Consider the following 20,470-nt stretch of genomic DNA (forward strand, 5'->3'; position numbering starts at 1 on the left):
TTCCCTTGTGTTGTTAGTTTTCTTCATTCTCCCTTGCTCCTGAAGGGGTGAGACCAGTAGAGTATCTTAGATAGTCACTCACAGGCTTTTAAGACCCCAGATGCTACTCACCAAAGTAGAATGTAGAACATTTTCTTTACAAACTATGTTATGCCAATTGAGATAGATGTTCCTGGACATCATGGTCCCTACAGCCCTCAGCCCAGCAATTTGGTCCCTCAGGGAGTTTGAATGTGTCTATGGAGCTTCCATGACCTTGCCCTGTACAAGTTGTGCTGGCTTCCCCAGTATTGTGTACTGTCTTATCCTTCACCAAAGTTACTACTTATCTATTGTCTATTTAATGTTTTTCCATCCCCACCCCTCCCCTCCTTCATAACCATCAAAGATTGTTTCCTTTTGTGTGTAAATCTTTCGATGAATTTCTATGGTAGTGGGGTCATACAATATTTGTCCCTTTGTGACTGACTTATTTCACTCCACATAACGCCCTCCAGATTCATCCATGTCGTGAGATGCTTTGCAGATTCATCATTGATCTTTATCAGTGCGTAGTACTCCATTGTGTGTGTGTATCATAGTTTGTTTATCCAATCATCTGTTCGTGGGCACCTAGGTTGTTTCCATCTTTTTGCTATTGCGAGTAATGCTGCAATGAACATGGGTGTGCATATGTCTATTCCTGTGACAGCTCTTATTTCTCTAGGATATATTCCTAGGAGTGGGATTGCTGGATCATATGGTATTTCTATTTCTAGCTTTCTAAGGAAGTGCCATATCGTTTTCCAAAAGGGTTGTATCATTTTGCATTCCCATCAGCAATGCATAAGAGTTCTTATCTTCCCGTAGCTACCCCAACATTTGTTATTTTCTTTTTTTCTGATTTGTGCCAGTCATGCCTGGGTAAGACGGTATCTCTTTGTGGTTTTGATTTGCATTTCTCTAATGGCTAGTGATTGCGAGCATTTCTTCATGTGTCTGTTAGGCGCTTGAATGTCTTCTTTGGTCAAGTGTCTGTTCATTTCCTTTGCCCATTTAAAAAAATTTTTTTATTGTGCTTTAAGTGAAAGTTTACAAATCAAGTCAGTCTCTCATACAAAAATATATATACACCTTTCTATGCACTCCTAGTTGCTCTCCTCCTAATGAGACAGCATACTCCTTCCCTCTACTCTTTCTTTTCATGTCCATTCAGCCAGCTTCGGACCCCCTCTGCCCTCTCATCTCTCCTCCTGACAGGAGCTGCCCACACAGTCTTATGCGTCTACTTGATTCTAGAAGCTTACTCCCACCAGTATCATTTTCTATCCCATAGTCCAGTCCAATCCCTGTCTGAAGAGCTGGCCTTGGGAATGGTTCCTGTCTTGGGCTAACAGAAGGTCTGGGGACTGACCTCTGCGGTCCTTCTAGTCTCAGACAGTTAAGTCTGGTCTTTTTATGCAAATTTGGGGTTTACATCCCACTGCTCTCCTGCTCCCTCAGGGGTTCTCTGTTGTGTTCCCTGTCAGGGCAGTCATTGGTTGTAGCTGGGCACCATCTAGTTCTTCTGGTCTCAGGCTAATGTAGTCTCTGGCATATGCAGCCCTTTCTGTATCTCGGGCTCATAATTACCTTGTATCTTTGGTGTTCTTCATTCTCCTTTGCTCCAGGTGGGCTGAGAAAAATTGGTGCATCTTAGATGGCCACTTGCTAGTGTTTAAGACCACAGACACCACTCTCCAAAGTGGAATCCCCTTGCCCATTTTTTAATTGGATTATTTGTCTTTTTGTTGTAGAGGTGTTGGATTTTTCTGTAGATTTTAGAGGTTAGGCCTTTGTTGGATTTGTAATAGCCAAATTTTTGATCCTAGTCTGTAGGTTCTCTTTTTATACTTTTGGTGAAGTCTTTTGATGAGCATATGTTTAAGTTTTAGAAGATCCCCGTTATCTAGCTTATCTTCTGGTGGTTGTATGTTGTTAGTTATGGTTCGTCTCCTGTTAATGCAACGTATTAGAGCCTCTAGCATTGAGCCTCTTTTTTCTTCCAATAAATCAATTTTAAATACTCAACAGAGCTCTCAAAAATGGTCCTCAGGGAACAAACATGAAGAGGGAGGGAGCTGGAATGAGAATGGCTGAAGCTGAAGCAGAAGTGTAGCCGTTCTTACGGTATTTGCTGATTTCTCTGACCCCGAGCTTGTTTCAGTGGCTGCATGTGGTGAAGGACCTGAGACTTGGGTTCTCAGTAGATAGAAAGGCAGAACAGGACCCAGGTATACATCTAGGATTACCAAACTGTGATACTTCCAATGAAAATGTGGGCTAAAATAAAAAGTCTGCTTGCAAGGGAAGATAACAAGGAAACTTGGCTGCCTCAGCCTGTGCTCTGACTGGGAGGGAAGGAATCTCCTTGGAGAATTCATAGCCAAATGCCTGACAGCACATGGGTTTGTAAATTCAAACTACCTGCCTGGTATGAGGTGGCCCAAGATCAGAAACAGCACCTAAGGATCTTTATTTTGTATTTTATTTTAATCTTGGTGAAAAAATACACAGTCAAACATACCCCTATTCAATAATTTCTACAGGTGCAGTTCAGTAACACTGGTTACATTCTTCACATAGTGTCACTTTTTCTCACTATCTCTACCCGCATCTGGGGATCTTAAGGAGTAAAAGCAAATTCTTGCTGACAGGAGTACATCCCTACTCAGTCCTTATAGAATAAAAAATGAACAAACAAACAAAAAACAACCCAAACCCATTGCCATTGAGTCCATTCTGACTCATAGCAACCCTATAGGACAGAGCAGAAGTGCCTATAGGGTTTCCAAGGCTGTAATCTTTATGGAAGTAGATTGTCACATCTTTCTCCCAGAGTGGCTGGTGGAGTTCAAACCGCGGACCTTCTGGTTAGCAGCTGAGTGCTTAACCACTGCACTGCCACGGCTCCTCTGAAACCAACTAGGTGATGTTTAATCCCATCTACATGTCATTCTCAGCCAGACTTTATCTAGCTCTTGTCTGTAAAACTCCAATGGTGGAAGCTCAACGTCTTATGGGGCAGTGCATTCTTGTTGCGAGTTCCACCCTTTTGAACATCTGATGGAGATTAGTTCTCTCTCTGAGTTTACCCTGAGGCTGGACTCAGCCAGCACTTCCTCACATTCCCAAAGAGCAGTTCCAATTCCACAAAACCTTAGTAAGTAGATTTTACTCAAAATTCCAGTGGTAGTGGTGGTGAAACACTGAAGAAAATTTATATGCTTCACAGCAAAATTTAATTGTTGCCTCTCTCTTCTTCCTCTCTTGGCCTCAGATTTAATGTTAAGTTCCTTATATTTTCAAAGAAATTCTAAGTTTGTAAGCTCTAAGCTTGTATAGTTCACAGAACAAAACAGTAGTGGAACCCATTGTCTTAGAAAACAGGCCACTAACCTTCTATTGTTATTTCACAGGCACTGGTGGTACAGTGGTTAAAGTGCTCAGCTGCTAACCAAAAGGTCAGCGGTTTGAACCTACCAGCCGTTCCTAGGGAGAAAGATGTGGCAGTCTGTTTCCATAAGGATTTACAGCTTTAGAAACCTTATGGGACAGTCTATGCTGTCCTACAGGGCTGCTATGAGTCAGAATCAACTCGAAGGCAATGGGTGTGGTTTTTTTTGGTCTGTCTGTCAAAATATTTGCCCACCAGGTCTTGTTTTTCTGAATAGGGTAGGGAGTGATGGCAGGAGAGGGGCATTTGTGATTGCATTACAAAAAAACAGTTTTTTCCATTTTATGTTTAATTTAAAATATTTGGAAATCGAGTGTTCTGAAAGGTATTACATTTTAATAAGTGCTGAACTTGTGCCTAAGTGTTTTTTGGTAACAGATTTTTGAGATATAATGCATGTACCATAAATTCACCACTTTAAAGTATAAAGTTCAAATGGTTTTATAATATTAACAGAGTTCTGCTGCCATCATCAGTATTTAATTTTAGAATATTTTCATTCCTCTGGAATGAAACCCAGAAACATTAGCAGTCGCTCTCCATTCTCCATGGAGCCCTGGTGGTGCAGTGGTTAAGTGCTCGGCTGCTAACTAGAAGGTTAGTGGTTTGAACCCACTAGCTGCTCCTCAGGAGAAAGAAGTGGCAGTCTGCTTCTGCAAAGATTTACAGCCCCCTATGGGGGAAAAAAAAAAAATATGGGGAAGTTCTACTCTGTCTTAAAGGGTTGCTATGAGCAGGAATTCAACTTGACAGCAATATTTTCAGTTCAGGTCAGTTCAGTCCTCCATTCTTTCCTCCTCCCAGCCTTTGGTAACTCTAACCTACTTTCTGTTTCTATAGATTTGCCTATTCTGTTTCATATAAATGGCAGCATACAATATGTGGCCCTTTGTGTCTGGTTTTTTTCAATTAACATAGTATTTTCAAGGTTCATCTATGTTGTAGCAGGTATCAGTACTTCATTCCTTTTAATTGCTGAAAAATAGTCCATTGTATGTATATACCACATTTTGTTTTTGCATTCATTAGTTGATGGACATTGGGATTATTTCCACTTTTTGGCTATTATGTATAATGCTGCTCTGAACATTTATGTACGAAATTTTGTGTGGACAAATGGTTTCCTTTCTCTTCGGTATATACTTAGGTGTGGAATTGTTGGGTCATATGGAAACACTATTGCTAGCATTTTGAAGAACTGTCAGATTGTTTTCTAAGGTGGTTGTACCATTTTACATTCTTACCAGCAAAGTACGAGGGTTCTAATATCTCCATATTCTCATCAACATTTGTCATTATCTATCTGTTTTTTTTTTCTTTTTTAGTGTGTATGAAGTGGTATCTCATTGTGGTTCTGAGTTGCAGTTCTCTAATGACTATGTTGAACATCTTTTCATGTGATTATTGGACGTTTGTATATCTTTTTGGAGAAATGTTTCTTCAAATCCTTTGCACCTTTTTCAATTGAGTTGTTTTTGTATTGTCTAGTTGTAAAACTGTATATTCTGGGTACAAGTTTTTTTTTTTATTTATCCGATATATGAATTAACACAAACATTTTCCCATTCTGTGTGTTGTCCTAAATGGTAATTTATATTTAGACAATACTTGAATTATTCAGTAGTTAAAAGCTTAAGTGTGGATATCATCTAACCCTTTGCCTACCTCTTGGATTTATTCCAATTTGGGAAAAAGCAAATTGCTCACAGCAGTACTCTAAAATGAGCTCATGTAGGAAGGGAAAAAGCCAGCGCCTAGCAGGGAGTGTGTACTTAATTAACTTTGGTGAATGAATGAATACAATTTATGTATTTATTCCTGATTCTCAGCACTACTCTGACTGGTTGAGTTCCTTCTCTGGACATTCAGAGCAGTGACATTCATTCTGTGCCTGAAGACCCTCAGAGCTGTGAAGGCTTGGGAAGGAGTACATGTTTCCACATGTATTCTCTACCGTCTACACTGAATGCATTAAAGCATAACCACTATCACATGGGGTCCACAAATTTTCATGGTAAAAAGCAGCATCATGTTCTACTCTTTAAGTTTGGAACTCACCAACTTAAGAGAAAGAAACAGTTGTTATTGTTCAGTATTGACTTTATAGTGTTTCTAGTGGTACTTGCTATTTTTATATCATTTATACTATGAAATCCATTTATATGCTTTTCCACTTAATATTATATAACATGTTGTCATTGTTAGTTGCCATGGAGTCGATTCTGACTCATGGTAACCTTCTGAATTACGGAGTAGAACTGCTCCGTAGGGTTTTCTCGGCTGTAATCCTTACAGAAGCAGATCTCCAGGCCTATCTTTTGTGGTACTGCTGGATGGGTTCAAACCATCAACCTTTAGGTTAGCAGCTAAGTGCAAACCATTTGCACCACTCAGAGGCCTTTTTTAAATTTTATTGTGCTTTAGGTGAAAATACAGCAGAAATTAGTTTCTCACTCAAAAATTTATATACAAATTGTTTTGTAACATTGGTTGAAATTCCCGCAATGTGATAGCACTCTCTCCCTTTCCACCCCAGCTTCCCTGCGTCCATTTGTCCAGTTTTCCTGTCCCTTCCTGCCTTCTCGTCTTACTTTTGGGCAGATATTGCCCATTTGGTCTCGTATATTTGATTGAACTAAGGAGCTTGTTCCTCATATATGTTATTGTTTGTTTTAAAGGCCTGTCCAATCTTTGTCTGGAAAAGTGGGCTACGGGCACGGCTTCGGTTCTGAGTTAGCAGGGTGTGTCTGGTGGCCACAGTCTTGGGGGTTCCTCCAGTCTCTGTCAGACCGGTAAGTCTGGTCTTCTTCTTTTTTTTTTTTTGTGAATTTGAATTTTGTTCTATATTTTTCTCCCACTCTATCTGGGACTCTCTATTGTGGTCCCTGTCAGAGGGGCCCAGTGACCTTTTTATGTCATTTATACTATGAATTATTGTTTGGTGGTTCACATAGGGGATTTCACACTTACTTCCCTATCCTTGACCTAAGAGTGGCCCTTTCTGTGTGGTTTTCTGTCCCCTTGACCAAGCACATAGCTCTGGGGAGAGGGGCAGAACAGGGGGGAATAGGTCTGAAGCTGTGAAGGAGGCAGGCAGACAAGCAACATTAAAGCTGCTGAATCTACTTTGGTGACCATGGGGTGACAGATGGGTTCCAGCCTGACTGCCTGCATCTCCACGTCACTTACAACTGTCTATCAAGATCATTTTGCAATTGACGTTTGTTGTAATCCATCGTACATCTTGAGAGCTAACTTGCAGGAAAAATCAAAATGATTCAAAAAATGGGAAGAATCAAAGGAATTCTAGTTGGGACGGCAGTTGAAACTAAGAAATCACAGAAAGTGTATATATGAAGGAAACAAATAAGCTCGGTAAAGGAAGAAGAACAAAGGGAAGTAAGACACTTTCCTGTAACCGGATCGGGCCTAGTCACAAACAAGAGTCTAACTTTACCCTGGCCAAGTGGGCTGCTGATAGTGTTACTGAGCTTAGTCACTCAGTATACTCAGATGACTACAGGCATGAGTACGGCAAGCATGTGGATGCAGGGACCTGCTAACCAGTGAGACAGAACACAGTTATGAGTGCCCAAGATGGTTCCATCCGAGAGAGGGGAAAAAGGGAAGAATAATAATAAAAAAATTAGTGGATTTGGAGCATTGATGTGAGCATGTTTATTGTCTCAGTCCAGGTTGAAGAAAATTTCTATATCCAGATAGCTATCAGTAATACCACTTTATAGTTTTTTTGCAGTGTTTTCTCCCCCACAAATGCAAACACTTTTATGTTATTACTCATCATGGCAACACTCCCATGATGGGAAAGAGGCTGTTTTGCAAATTGAACTGAGCCTCAGAGGCAAATTGACTGTTCTGGAGGGTGGAGGAGAAGAACGGTCACTGATATTTATAACCCTGTTTGGAGTTACGGCTGAACTAGGCATTTCACATATGTAAATCCCTTAATCCTTATTATTATAATTTCATAAATTAAAAAAAAATGTCCAAGATCATTGAGTTAATACAGGTAGAATCAACCACAATTTGTTATACTTTAGAGCCATATTCTTTATGCTGTGTCAAAGGCGGTTCATCTTATTTGACAATTCTAATTGATTGGGCCACCACTTGGCCGTCAGTTTGTCATACTGTGGTGGCTTGCATGATGCTGGAAGCTGTGCCACCATTATTTCGAATAATAGCAGGGTGACCTATGGTGGACAGGTTTCAGCGTAGCTTGCAGACTAGGAAAAAAGGCTTGATGATCTATTTCAGAAACTTAGCTAATGAAAGTTCTATGGATCACAACAGAATATTATCTGATGCAGTGCTGGAAGATAAGCTCACTAGGTTGGAAAGCACTCAAAATACACAGTGGCTGCAACGATGGATTTGAGCTTAGCAACGATGGTGAAGGTGGCGCAAGGCCAGGCAATGTTTCATTCTGTTGTATATAGGGTTGTCGTGAGTCGGAGCCCACTCAGGGGCAACTAATAACACCACCAAATTGATTGAAGGTGGTTGCTTGGAGACACGTGTAGGAGTCTTAAGTCCGTGACCAGTTATTCTGACACTGGTGGGGATGGAAGAGTGGAAAGAATTCTAGCGCAGAACCCAAAGCATTGTAGAATGAGTGATTTCGTGATGGCCTCATTTCTAAGGGACTACCAGACACCTTTCCATTACACTTGGGTGTATTTGCAAAAGGGCAGCACTTTACTACCAGATTTTAACAATATTTTTCCCTTCCCTCCCTCCTGCTGCAAGTTTAATAGTCATGGCTAATGTTCTCTTTTTTTTTTTTCTTTCTGCTACTTGCCTGCTTCTTTATTCTGTAAAAGGCTTTCCCTCCTTAAAATGACATCCTCCCCTTGCTTGAAAGGTATCAGTGAAACATGGAATAAATTTGCCTTGTGAGTGGCCAATAAGTGAATGACTGACAGGTTGGTAGATTATAGACAAGGACTGGACAGCTTGGATCACCACTGACAGATGAAAGCAGGAGCAGTGCTACCCTTAGTAAAAAGATGAAAACACTTCATGAGATTTAGACCACAAACTACAGTTCCTGTTTTAGTTTTGTGGACGACAAATATTCCTCAGTTTTCTGCTTTTACAGTTGTGTTTAAATTTTCAGTTTTCAGGTAGGGTCGCTATGAATCAGAATTGACTCCAAGGCAATGGGTTTGGTTTTTTGGTTTGGATGGGCTGACAGGTTTAGATCCTTGATTTTTATGCATTTTTTAAAATCCTTTCATTTTCTTTGACAAGTTAAGGCTTTAATATACCTATCTGTGTCTTTCTATATTATATTTTCACATACAGGAAAACATAAGTCTCTCATTAGAGTCTAATGGGCTCATCATCTTGCAGATTGGTCCAAATTCCAATGAGCCCAAACTTACCGCACCACTTCACTTTCCAGTTCCGGTTGGCATCCACTCCACGGCAACGAAACCTTGAGTTCCTTGACCTTGTTTTCCTCCAAAATCGATCCTAGACATAATTAAGAAAACAGGTGCAGAGAAAATACTTGAAAGGTTATTCGTATGCCTTGGAGTGGCTCAATTAGTTAACCAGTCACATCACTGAAGTGAGAGGACCTCTGTGAATATATACATGTGTTCACGTAGTAGGAAGAGGGCCGAATGAGCAGCGGAGATCCCGATTCTGTTCTCATTTCTGCAGTCTGTTACCTTTTTTTGGCCTCATTTCTTCACAGGTAAAATGAATAGGTTGCACTAGACTAGTAATTTTTCACATTTTATTTGGGCACTGCTGCTTTTTGCTTAAACCCCTTAAGAGAAATCTTATGTGAAAGCCAAAAATATTAATAAAATCAGAATACTACTGCTGTGGTTGGGGAAGCAGTCAGGGCCTCTTTATATATATATGTATATATACATATATATATATATGCACATAATGGTAAGTATATGTGTAACAAAATATTTGCCATCTCTTCATTTTTTACCAGTACAATTCAGGGACCAGGTTGGGCAACCATAACCACTGAGCTTCTGTTAAGGGTGATGGAAGAATTTGGAAATGGATAGTGGAGGAGGCCCCTTCTCAGCTGTGAAGTCACTGGGCCGGCTGTCTACCAAGGCTCCTCCTCATTCTATGACCCTGTTTGCTACTTTTTATTTGGTCTGTCTTTTCAAATGGATAGGCAACGTGACTTACATTGGTCCAGCTAAAATGGTATCCGTCAACGTTAAACACAGGCATGATATAGAAATACAGATGATTCAGCATTTTTCTCATGGCCGGGTCACTCCGATATGTTAGAAGAGCCTAAAAGACAAAGGTGACATTTTTTTTTTCTCACAAATTGATCTCATAATACAGATTTAGAAAAATAGAAAGTGTGAGAAATCCTTTCCATCTATGAAAAATACCAAATATGTTGGGTTATAAAGCAATCAGCTTGAACCTTGAAAAGATTTTCCTGAGTGAAAGAAGTCAGTCACAAAAGGACAAATATCGTAGGATCCCACTTATATGAAATAGGCAAATGCATAGAGACCAAAGTTTATTAGTGGTTAGCAGGGGTTGGAGTCCTGGTGGTGTGTGGGTAAGACTTGGCTGCTAACCAAAAGGTCGGCAGTTTGAGTTCACCAACTGCTCCTTGGAAGCCCTGTGAGGCAGCTCCACTCTGTCCTATAGGGTTGCTATGAGCTGGAACTGACTCGTTGGCAGTGGGTTTTTTGGCTTAGGGGTGAGAAGGAGGGGAAAAGGAGGAACCTTGCTTAGGGGGCAGGGTTTCTGTCAGTGGTGGTGGAATAATTTGGAGACAGAGTGGTGATGGTTGAACAACATGATGAACATAACCGGTATCACTGAATCGTATGTGTAAAAAATGTTGCTTTGGCAAATGTTTTGTTATATTTTACCACAATAAAACAATTTAAAAAAAGCAATCAGCTAACACGAATATTACGCATTGACATTACACATTCTGTATTGAGACTTTTGTCTCAAACTCTTTATTGCCTATAATGTTTTAGCAAAGCTGGCAAAATGTTAATCGGACAGCCTTTTGTTGTATTCCAGATCTGGCTAAATTTTTGAGCTGATTAAAAAAGCAACAATTTACATGCTTGGGTGTAATCAGTTCTTTTTTAGACTCCATACAATCGTGGACAAAATACTTAACTAGATATATTTGGTATTCTTACGTACCTTGGAGGAACACATAGATTTGTAACAATGGTTGCCTTTGGAGAGCAGGACTAGAGGACAATGTGTGGCAAGAAGAATTACTTTCATTTGGACTACTTAAATTTTTACCAGATTAAAACACTATTCAAAATAAAAGAATTTTTTAAATTGTGCTTTAAGTGAAAGTTTACAGTTCAACCTAGTTTCTCATACAAAAATTTATACATACATTGTTATGTGACCCTAGTTGCTCTCCCTATAATGTGACAACACACTCCTCCTTTCCACACCGTATTTCCTGTGTCCATTCAACCAACTCCTGTCCCTTTCTGCCTTCTCATTTCGCCTCTGGACAGGAGCTGACCATTTATTCTCATGTATCTACTTGAGGTAAGAAGCACACTCTTCATGAGTATCATTTCATGTCTTATAGTGCAGTCTAATCTTTGTCTGAAGAGTTGTCTTCAGGAATGGTTTTAGTTTTGGGCTAACAGAGAGTCTGGGGGCCACATCTTCTGAGGTCCCTTCAGCCTCAGTCAGACCATTAAGCCTGGTCTCTTTACTAGAATTTGAGTTCTGCACCCCGCTTTTCTCCAGCTCTGTCGGGGTTTCTCTGTTGTGTTCCCTGTCAGGGTGGTCATTGGTGGTAGCCGGGCACCATCTAGTTCTTCTGGGCTCAGGCTGGTGCAGTCTCTGGTTTATGTGGCCCTTTCTATCTGTTGGGCTCATGTTTTCCTTGTATCTTTGGTGTTCTTCATTCTTCTTTGCTCCAGGTGGGTTGGGACCAATTAATGCATCTTAGATGGCTGCTTGCTAGCTTTTAAGACCCCAGATACCACTCACCAAAGTGGGATGCAGAACATTTTCTTAGTAAACTTTCTTATGCCAATTGATCTAGATGTTCTCTGAAACCATAGTCCCCAGGCCCCTCCCCCTGCTACTCTGTCCCTTGAAGTGTTTGGTTGTATTCAGCAAACTTCTTAGCTTTTGGTTTAGTTCATTTGTGCTGACTTTCCCTGTATTGTGTGTTGTCCTTTCCTTCACCTGAGATAATTCTTGTCTATTTTATCCAGTTAGTGAATACCCCTCTTCCTCCCTCCCACCCTCATAACCATGGAAGAATGTTTTCTTTTGCTTTTAAACCTTTTCTTGTGTTCTTATAATACTGGTCTCATACAAAATTTGTCCTATTGTGACTGACTAATTTCAGCATAATGCTTTCCAGATTCAACCATGTTATGTTTCGCAGATTCATCATTGTTCTTTATCGTTGTGTAGTGTTCCGTTGTGTGAATATACCATAATTTATCCATTCATCTGTTGATGGGCACCTAGGTTGTATCCATCTTTTTTGCTATTGTGAACAGCGCTGCAATGAACATGTGTGTGCATATATCAATTTGCGTGAGGGCTCTTATTTCTCTAGCATATATTCCAAGGAGTAGGATTGCTAGATCATATGGTACTTCTATTTCTAGCTTTTCAAGGAAGTGCCAGATTGGTTTCCAAAGTGGCCGTACCATTTCACATTCCTACCAGCAGTGTATAACTGTTCCAGTCTCTCTACAACCTCTCCAACCAAAATAAAAGAATTCTTAAGTGATGTGTATGCTGTCTTAGAAAATTTAATCACTGAAATTTCATTCTTCTTTTACTGCTAGTTAAGTAGCATTTCTGAACTTACCACAAGCAGCATTCTGTATTTACCCAAAACCACTGCTGTGAATTCTGACTCACAGCAACCCTACCAGAGTAGAACTGCCCCATAGGGTTTCCAAGGCTGTAAATTTTTACAGAAGCAGACTGCCACATCTTTATCCCACAAAAAGGCTGGTGGGTTCGAACTGCTGACCCTCTGGAACAGCCAATGATGAGAATTCTATTCATAGAGAGAAATCCAATGACAGAATTTCTTACCAGAAACTATCATTATATTAGAAATAATATGAAGAATATAGGGGTATATTCAGGGACATAAGAGTTGTACATAATTTTATCAAGTATTAAAAAAAATAAATATTGATGGGATTAACACAAATTGATAATACAATTCTCCCTTGTTCTCCTTTAAGGCTCAATATTAATTTGCTGACCAAATAGCTTCAATAGAACTTTCATGTCTGCTTGAATTTCTAATAACTTTCTACTGTCTCAAACTAAAGAGAAACCCCTAATATTATGTGGTTAGTGGGACAATTCTGGAATTTTGTTTTCCTCTAGTAAACGGCTTCCTTAACGCCTGGAGGAAATCTCCTGCTGGGAATGGCAGAGGGCAGAGCCATGTGATTTGTACATTCCTCCCTAAAATTAGGCAGCTGTGACTTTCCATGCTGCTCTGGGGAGGACTAGGAAGCAGATGGAGGGAGAAAGAAGCTGGGAGAACTGACAGGAATTCTAGAAGGGGTAAGAAAACATCATGACAATTTCTCTTCTCTCCCCTCCTAGCATTGGAGGCCATAGCTCATTTCTCTTATTCCAAACTGGGAAAGGCTCGCCTTTTCCAAGCACAGGCTGCATTAGTACTTCAGGGCAGACAATGCTAGAGACCTTTGTGGGAATGTCCTCATGTGATCCTGCCTTCTCCTCCAATACAATCAACCTCCATACCTGGTGGCTTAGTACTTAAGAGCTCAGCTACTAACCAAAAAGGTCAGCAGTTTGAATCCACCAGCTGCTCCTTGGAAACCCTGTGGGGCAGTTCTACTCTGTCCTATAGGGTCCTCTATGAGTCAGAGTCGACTGGATGGCAACATGTAACTTCCATTGTAAAAACTACAAGCAAGAGAAATGTACAGAGAATAATATTATACCCATGTACCCACCAACAGCAACTTGCCATATTTTTCAAATGTTTTTTTTTTTTTTTTTTGAGACATTATTGATAAAAGGGAACCGTTTGCTGTAGGGTTGATTTTGACTCATGGTGACTCCATGTGTTTCAGAGTATATACATACCTTTAATGTTACTAAATGTTGCCGTTTTCTTTCTAAATCAGTAAACATTGCCATCTCCAGTGAAGGAGAGCTCTCCCTGCTCCACAACTTCACAAACCTTTGGTCTTAATTTTGTGTGTGTGTGTGAACATTTTATTGTGGTTTGGTTGAAAGTTTACAAAGCAAATTAGTTTCCCATTCAGTAATTTATACACATTTTGCATTGTGACATTAGTTGCAATCCCCTCAGTGTGACAGCGCTCTATTCCCTTCCTCCCTGGGTTCCCTGTTACCATTTGCCCATCTTTCCTGCCCCTTCCTGCCTTCTGAAATTTGTTTTTGGGCAAATATTTCCCTTTTGGTGTAGTATGGTTGATTGTTCTGAGAAGCACATTCTTCACGGGTGTTATTGTTCACTTTATAGGCCTGTGTATCGTTTGACTGAAAAGTGATCTCCGGGAGTGGGTTCAGTTCCGGGTTTGAAGGGTATCTAAGTGCCATAGTCTCGGGAGTTCTACCAGTCTCTATCAGACCAGTAAGTTTGGTCTTTTTTGTGAATTTGAATTTTGTTCTACATTTTTCTCCCACTCTCTCCAGGACCTTCTGTTGTGATCCCTATCAGAGTGGTGGGTAGTGGTAGCCGAGTACCATCTAGTTCTTTTGGGGGTAAGGCTAGTGGAGGCTATGGTTCATGTGGTCCATTAGCCCTTTGGACTAATGGTTTCTTTGAATCTTTGATTTTGTCCACTCTTCTTTGCTCCGGACGGGAAGAGACCAATAGTTGTATCTTAGATGGCCACTTGCAAGCTTTTAGGACCCTAGTCGCTACTCACCAAAGTAGGATGTAGAACATTATCTTTATGGACTATATTATGCCAATTGACCTAGATGTCCTCTGAGACTATGGTCCTGAGCCCTCAAGCCCAGTGACTCATCACTCAAGGTGTTTGGTTATGGCTAAGGAGTTTTCATAACTTTGCCCCCCGTGTGCTCCACTATATACATGGATATCTTGCAGCACATACAAATAGGTATGTAGAAATACTTTCTGCCAAACCTATATATGCTCATGGGTATATTCCCATACACAATCCGACCCCTGTTTAGCTTACATAATCTATGTACGTATTCAGTTGTAAAGTATTGTTATCCACTGTTACTGCAGGATTGTGTATGTAAAAGTGATTGCTCTTGTTGCCTTTTACCCTTGAATACCTCCCAGTGTCTTCCTTTGCCGTGGTCATGTTGTGCTGACATGCCCCTTATTGTGTACCGCCTTTTCCTTCACCTAAGTTAACAAGTGTCTACTATCTATATAGTAATTTTCCCTCCCCCCTCCTCCCATCCCTGGTAACCACCAAAGAATGTTTTCTTGTGGTAAACCTTTTCTTGACTTTTTATAATAGTGGCTCATATAATATTTGTCCTTTTGTCATTGAAGCATAATGTCTTATAGGTTCATTCTTGTTGTGAGATGTGTCACAGGTTCACTATTATTCTGTAATGGTGTAGTACTCCATTGGGTGTACCATAGTTTGTTTTTCCCTTTATCCACTGATGGACACTTAAGTTGTTTCCCTCTTTTTGTTACTGTGAGGCTTCTTAATTTTTAAAATTTAATGGGTGTGAATTAGTATTTTGTTGTTTTACTTCACATTTTCCTGATTACAAATGATATTGAACAGTTTTTTTATACAATAGGCCGTTCTATAAGTTGCCCACACGTTACCTATTTTTGTATTAAACTTTTTTCTTTCTATTTTTCTTATATTCTGGATATTAACCCTTTCTTGGTTATATGCACTGCAAACATTTTCCTGCCTGAAGCTTATTGTTCCGCTTCTGTAAAGATTATAGCCTTGGAAACCATATGGGGCAGTTCTACACTATCCTACAGCGCTGCTCTGAGTCGGAATTGACTTGATGGCAACCTTTTTTTTTTCAGTATTGAAATAATCATATGGTTGTTGTAATGATAAATTTTAATAAATAACTTTTTATTGTTAAACCATCATTGTATCTGAGATAAGCCTATTTGGTTAAGATATATAAGATATATATTCTTCATATATTGACTGGATTCAGTTCACTACTATTTACATCTACGTACATTCATAATTTCATTTCTTATTTTGTCCTTGTTTGGTTTTCATATCAGGGTTGTATTACTCTATCATGATTTGGGGAAAAATTTTAATATATTTGAATTATTAGTTCTCTGAATAGAAAAATTCAGCTCTAAAATTGTCTAGGCCTAGAGAAGAAATTGATAAGATAGGAAACAAAACAATAAAGAAGACACATTTTTGCTTTCTTTCTGTTTCACTGATTTCTGTTATCATTTCTCTTTGTGTTGACTCTGTTGTTCATTTGTTAATTTTTAAAAATTGTACTTTAGATGAAGGTTTACAGACAAAATTAGTTTCTCCATAAACAATTAATACATATATTGTTTTGTGACATTGGTTACCAACCCCAGGACATGTCAACACTCTTCTCTTCTCAGTCCTGGGTTCCTCCATTACCACCTTTCCAGTCCTCTCTGGTCTTCTCATTCCTGCCTCTGGGCTGGTGTGTCCATTTATTCTCGTTTTGTTTTATGGGCCTGTCTAATCTTTGGCTGAAGGGTGAACCTCAGGAGTGACTTCAGTACTGAGTTAAAAGGGTGTCCAGGGGCCATACTCTCTGGGTTTCTCCAGTCTCTGTCCGATCAGTAAGCCTGGTCTTTTTTATGAGTTAGAATTTTGTTCTCCATTTTTCTACAGCTCTGCCCAGGACCTTCTATTGTGATCCCTGCCAGAGCAGTGGGTGGTGATAGCTGGGCACCATCTAGTTGTGCTGGGCTCAGTTTGATGGAGGCCGTGGTACTTGTCCTTTGGACTAATCTTTCCCTTGTATCTTTGGTTTTCTTTGTTCTCCTTATTTGCTAATTTCTTGAGTTAAAAGCTTAGCTCATTAATTTTAAACTTTAGTCTTTTCTAATATACTTATCTAAAATTCTCCTTCAGTACAATTTGACTGCATTCTATATGTTTTGATTATAGTAGTTTTGCTACCATAAAGTTCTAAATATTGAAAATTAATTTCTATAAACTTTGATTTATTTATAAATATGGTTTTGTTTCCATATGTGTGAGTTTTCTCTTTTAAGCTACATTTTTAGAAATGATTTCTAACTGCAGCGTTACAGTCAGAGAATATGGTCCATGTGATATAGATTCTTTGGTGTTGGTAAGTCTTGTTTTGTGGCCTAGCATATAGACAATATTCGCAAGTGTTTCATGTGTGCTTGAGAAGGGTGCATATTCTTTAATAATTGCCTATGGATTCTATATATGTTTATTAGATTAAGTTTAATAATTGTTATTTACGTCATCTATATTTTTACTAAATTTTTGTCTGCTGTTAATCACTGAGGGTTGGGTTAAAAAAACTCACATTCTAGATTTGTCACTTTTTTCTTGTAATTCTATCAATTTTTGTTTTAAATATTTTGAGGCTATTAACCTCATTTTAAAGAATCTCAATTTCCCAGTGATAGATTAATCAAGGAAGACGTCCCCTTGTATTCTATTCTGGAATGGATTAAGATTCCAGAATGTGTTCTTTCCTTGACAAATAAGCAGTGTGTCATTGTATCGCATATGGTATATTTGTGATTTTTATAACTCTCTAAGACTTGCAGCTATTCTCCATCTGGTCAGACAAAGGAAGAATGATCACGATGTGATGACTTAAATACTGAGCAGGGTGATTGGGAGATGTCCTTGCCTGAATGCTTTAAATAATAGGACACAGATCATTTCTGTCTAGGTGGGGTTTCTAGAAGAGAATGACCATGTGACTTTCCATTTCATATTATCCTAACGTGATAATCACAAAGAACACAGGGCACGCTTTCCTTCTAATGGGTAGGACTCTCTTTAGTAACAATACACAGCAGCTCTACACATAGAAGAGGCCTATTAATTGAATTGTATTACGTTTATGAGTTTAATTTTTTTAATTAAAAAATTATTGTGGCAAAATGTATATTAACAAAGCACTTGCCATTTTAACCATTTTTAAGTATACCAGTAATGTTAATTACATTCACCATATTGTGCAACCATCACGACTACCCATTTCCGAATGTTTTTCATCACCCTAAACAGAAACTCAGTACCCTTTAAGCAATAACTCTCCATTTGCAAGTTTAATTTCTTGATAACTATTATTGCTTATGTGGAAGACTTAAGTGGTCACGAGCAGACAGCCAGTCACAAAACAATGCACCACGCGCCTCAGTGTGGCAGTCCCTGGGTACTGCACTCACGTTGCTTCAATTTCTTTAAAAAATACTTTTCCCAAACTGATTTTGATTTAAATGAAAAGATATTAGAGAAAGTTTTGAGTATTATCTTTTGCTAAGCAAATGGTATATTTGTTATTTCGTTAAGGAATTTCTGAAGTTAATTAGGAAAGACCAAACAAATGAATCTATATGGTGCTCACCACCTAGCAGCACAATTTTGGCTTCCCTATAAATATCATATACCAGAATTCATCAAATGAACTTTGATTAAATTTGAAGAAAAATTGGCAATTACTAGAAGTCTTTGTGTGGAGTGGAAAAATCAGGCAGAAGAGTTTCCCTCCTTTCCACCATTTTTGAATTTATTTGGTTGGTGGGAGTTTTCTTAGACTGCCATCACAATCTGGGATGTTGGGGATATTTTTTTGAGGCTTTCTGAAAGGTAGCAGTTAAAATTTTCTTTATTTTTGTTTTTCTTCTAGAAATACCTCAGAAGACCTAAAAATAATAATCATACATCCAATGAAGGGTACACTGGGAGAACTAAGCACGTTACAGCTGAGACCAAAGAGAAGAGCTCAATCACCACGTCAAGCTAAAGAATGCCCTTACCTAGAGTGGGGTACATTTATTTTGGATAAAAAAAAGTTATATCATTGAAGCGAGTGTATCTCAATGCAAAGGGGGCATTTAAAATTTAATAGAAGAGAAATAATTTGAGCAGGGAAGAGTTCCTAGGGAAATAAAAACAAAGGGCGCCTAATCTAAAAAAGATATTTGGCATCACACTATGAAATGGTCATTAAATACAAAATGGTAGCTAAGTAATAATTTAAAAGCAGTGGGAACAAAAGTTTCTCTGAATGAAGGGTTGGAGAACTGGAAAATCATATGTGAATCCTGCAAATTCTAGTTTTTTTTTTTTTTTTTTATGCTTAGCTAATTTATGTTTAGGATTGCCCAGAGGTTGACAGATACAACAGGACAGTTGAAGACTGAAAACTCTAATCTATTAATCTCCATTTCTATTTTCTAATAAGAGATGTAGATAAATATTTGAAATGTTTTGGGTTAGGAGCAATATAATAATAGATGCATATCTATTCTATTTTTTCCTAAGTGATACCACCTCACATTTCTAGAAAGTTTATGCCAAGGTAGCCTAATAACAATGGTTAGTTATATTTACTTATAATGAGACAGAATCAACATTGTATCATTATTAAAATCTGTATAAGGATCTTTTACCTACCAAAAAGAAAGTAGTCCTTGCTTTGCAAGGCACTGATATACATGAATTAGTATAATTAACTAAATTAACTTAAATAATTAAACATAGTTTAGTTAAATAACACAAGTCCCAAACCACATGGTTCAAATTTCAGTTACCACTGTTAGCTCTTCGGTTCACAAATCAGTATGTAATTAACAAATGCACATCAAGTTCAGTGAGCAATCATATCACACCTTTCAGTGTTTGTTGGTGGGTGATTGATCACTGTGCATCTGCCTTTCAGTTCACACACAGACAGCAAAGTGTGTAGTTGTGTTGCTTCTTTGACACTCAATGATAAGCCTATGTGACATTTTACAAAAATGGATAATGGTAAGAAGGAATTGACCAACAAAAGTGAAATGTATGAAGCAAAGAAACAGAAAATGATAATGCCGGAGGTGAAATCTGAATCAAATGTAAATGGAGTGACAGAAGAAACAGTTGACCATAGGAATGTTGACATCACTCTAGATATGCAGCCAGAGGAACTTGGTGAAGACAAACTTATCAACATAAACGAGGAAAATGGCTGTGATGAAAGGATGAATGAAAGAATAAAGATATCCAGAATTAGTGATGCTGGCAAAAAACTTCAGGTAAAGGAACCCTAAGAGATATTTTACAACATTGAAGGAGTAAAGGAAAAAATATTGGAAGCTGATCCAAACACAGAAAGGAGGATGACAATTTGCCAAGGTAATGTTGCCAAGTTATACTTAATATTGTTTAAGTTATATAATGAGAAGAAAGCAAGCACTGTTCAAACTACCCTTGACAAGTATTTTTTTCAAAGAAATAAAACACTTTAACTCTCAATATTTCTAATGTTTTAAGTTACAGTGTTGTTGTTAGTTGCCATCAAGTTGCCTCCAACTCGTGACGATCTTGTGTGTAACAGAATGAAGTGTTGCCTGGTCCTGCGCCATCTTCATGATCTCTCCAAGCTTGAGTCCATTGTTGTAGCTACTGTGTCAGTCCATCTCACTGAGGGTCTCCCTTGTTCTCACGGACCTTCTACTTCACCAAACACGATGTCCTTTCCCAGTGATTGGCCTTTCCTGATGACATGTCCAAAGTAAGCAAGACAAAGTCTCACCATCCTTGCTTCAAAGGAGCATTCTGGTTGTATTTCTTCTAAGACTGATTTGTTAGTTCTTCTAGTTTTTTTAAGTTACAGAATACTAAATAAATATTCAGGAGTTCTGGTGGTGCAACAGTTCAGCACTCGGCTGCTAACCTAAAGGTTGCTGGTTTTAACCCATCCAGAGGCTCTGCAGGAGAAAGACCTTGTGATCTGCTTCCGTAAAGATAATAGCCCAGAAAA

The 20,470-nt window shown here is 38.8% G+C and overlaps 1 protein-coding gene across 1 annotated transcript in view; it reads right to left on the reverse strand.

Moving 5' to 3' along the window:
* The window catches only part of CPA6 (carboxypeptidase A6), a 431,756-nt gene that overhangs the window by 42,445 nt on the left and 368,841 nt on the right, over window positions 1–20,470 (reverse strand). Inside the window, exons 7-8 of the mRNA XM_003408213.4 lie at window positions 9,665–9,775; window positions 8,884–8,974 (exon numbers count right to left, since the gene is read on the reverse strand). Coding sequence (XP_003408261.3) covers window positions 8,884–8,974; window positions 9,665–9,775 — 202 coding nt within the window. The remainder of the gene's footprint in view (window positions 1–8,883; window positions 8,975–9,664; window positions 9,776–20,470) is intronic.

The sequence above is a fragment of the Loxodonta africana genome, chromosome 14 (genome assembly GCF_030014295.1).
Source record: "Loxodonta africana isolate mLoxAfr1 chromosome 14, mLoxAfr1.hap2, whole genome shotgun sequence".
NCBI classification, from domain to species: Eukaryota; Metazoa; Chordata; class Mammalia; order Proboscidea; family Elephantidae; genus Loxodonta; species Loxodonta africana.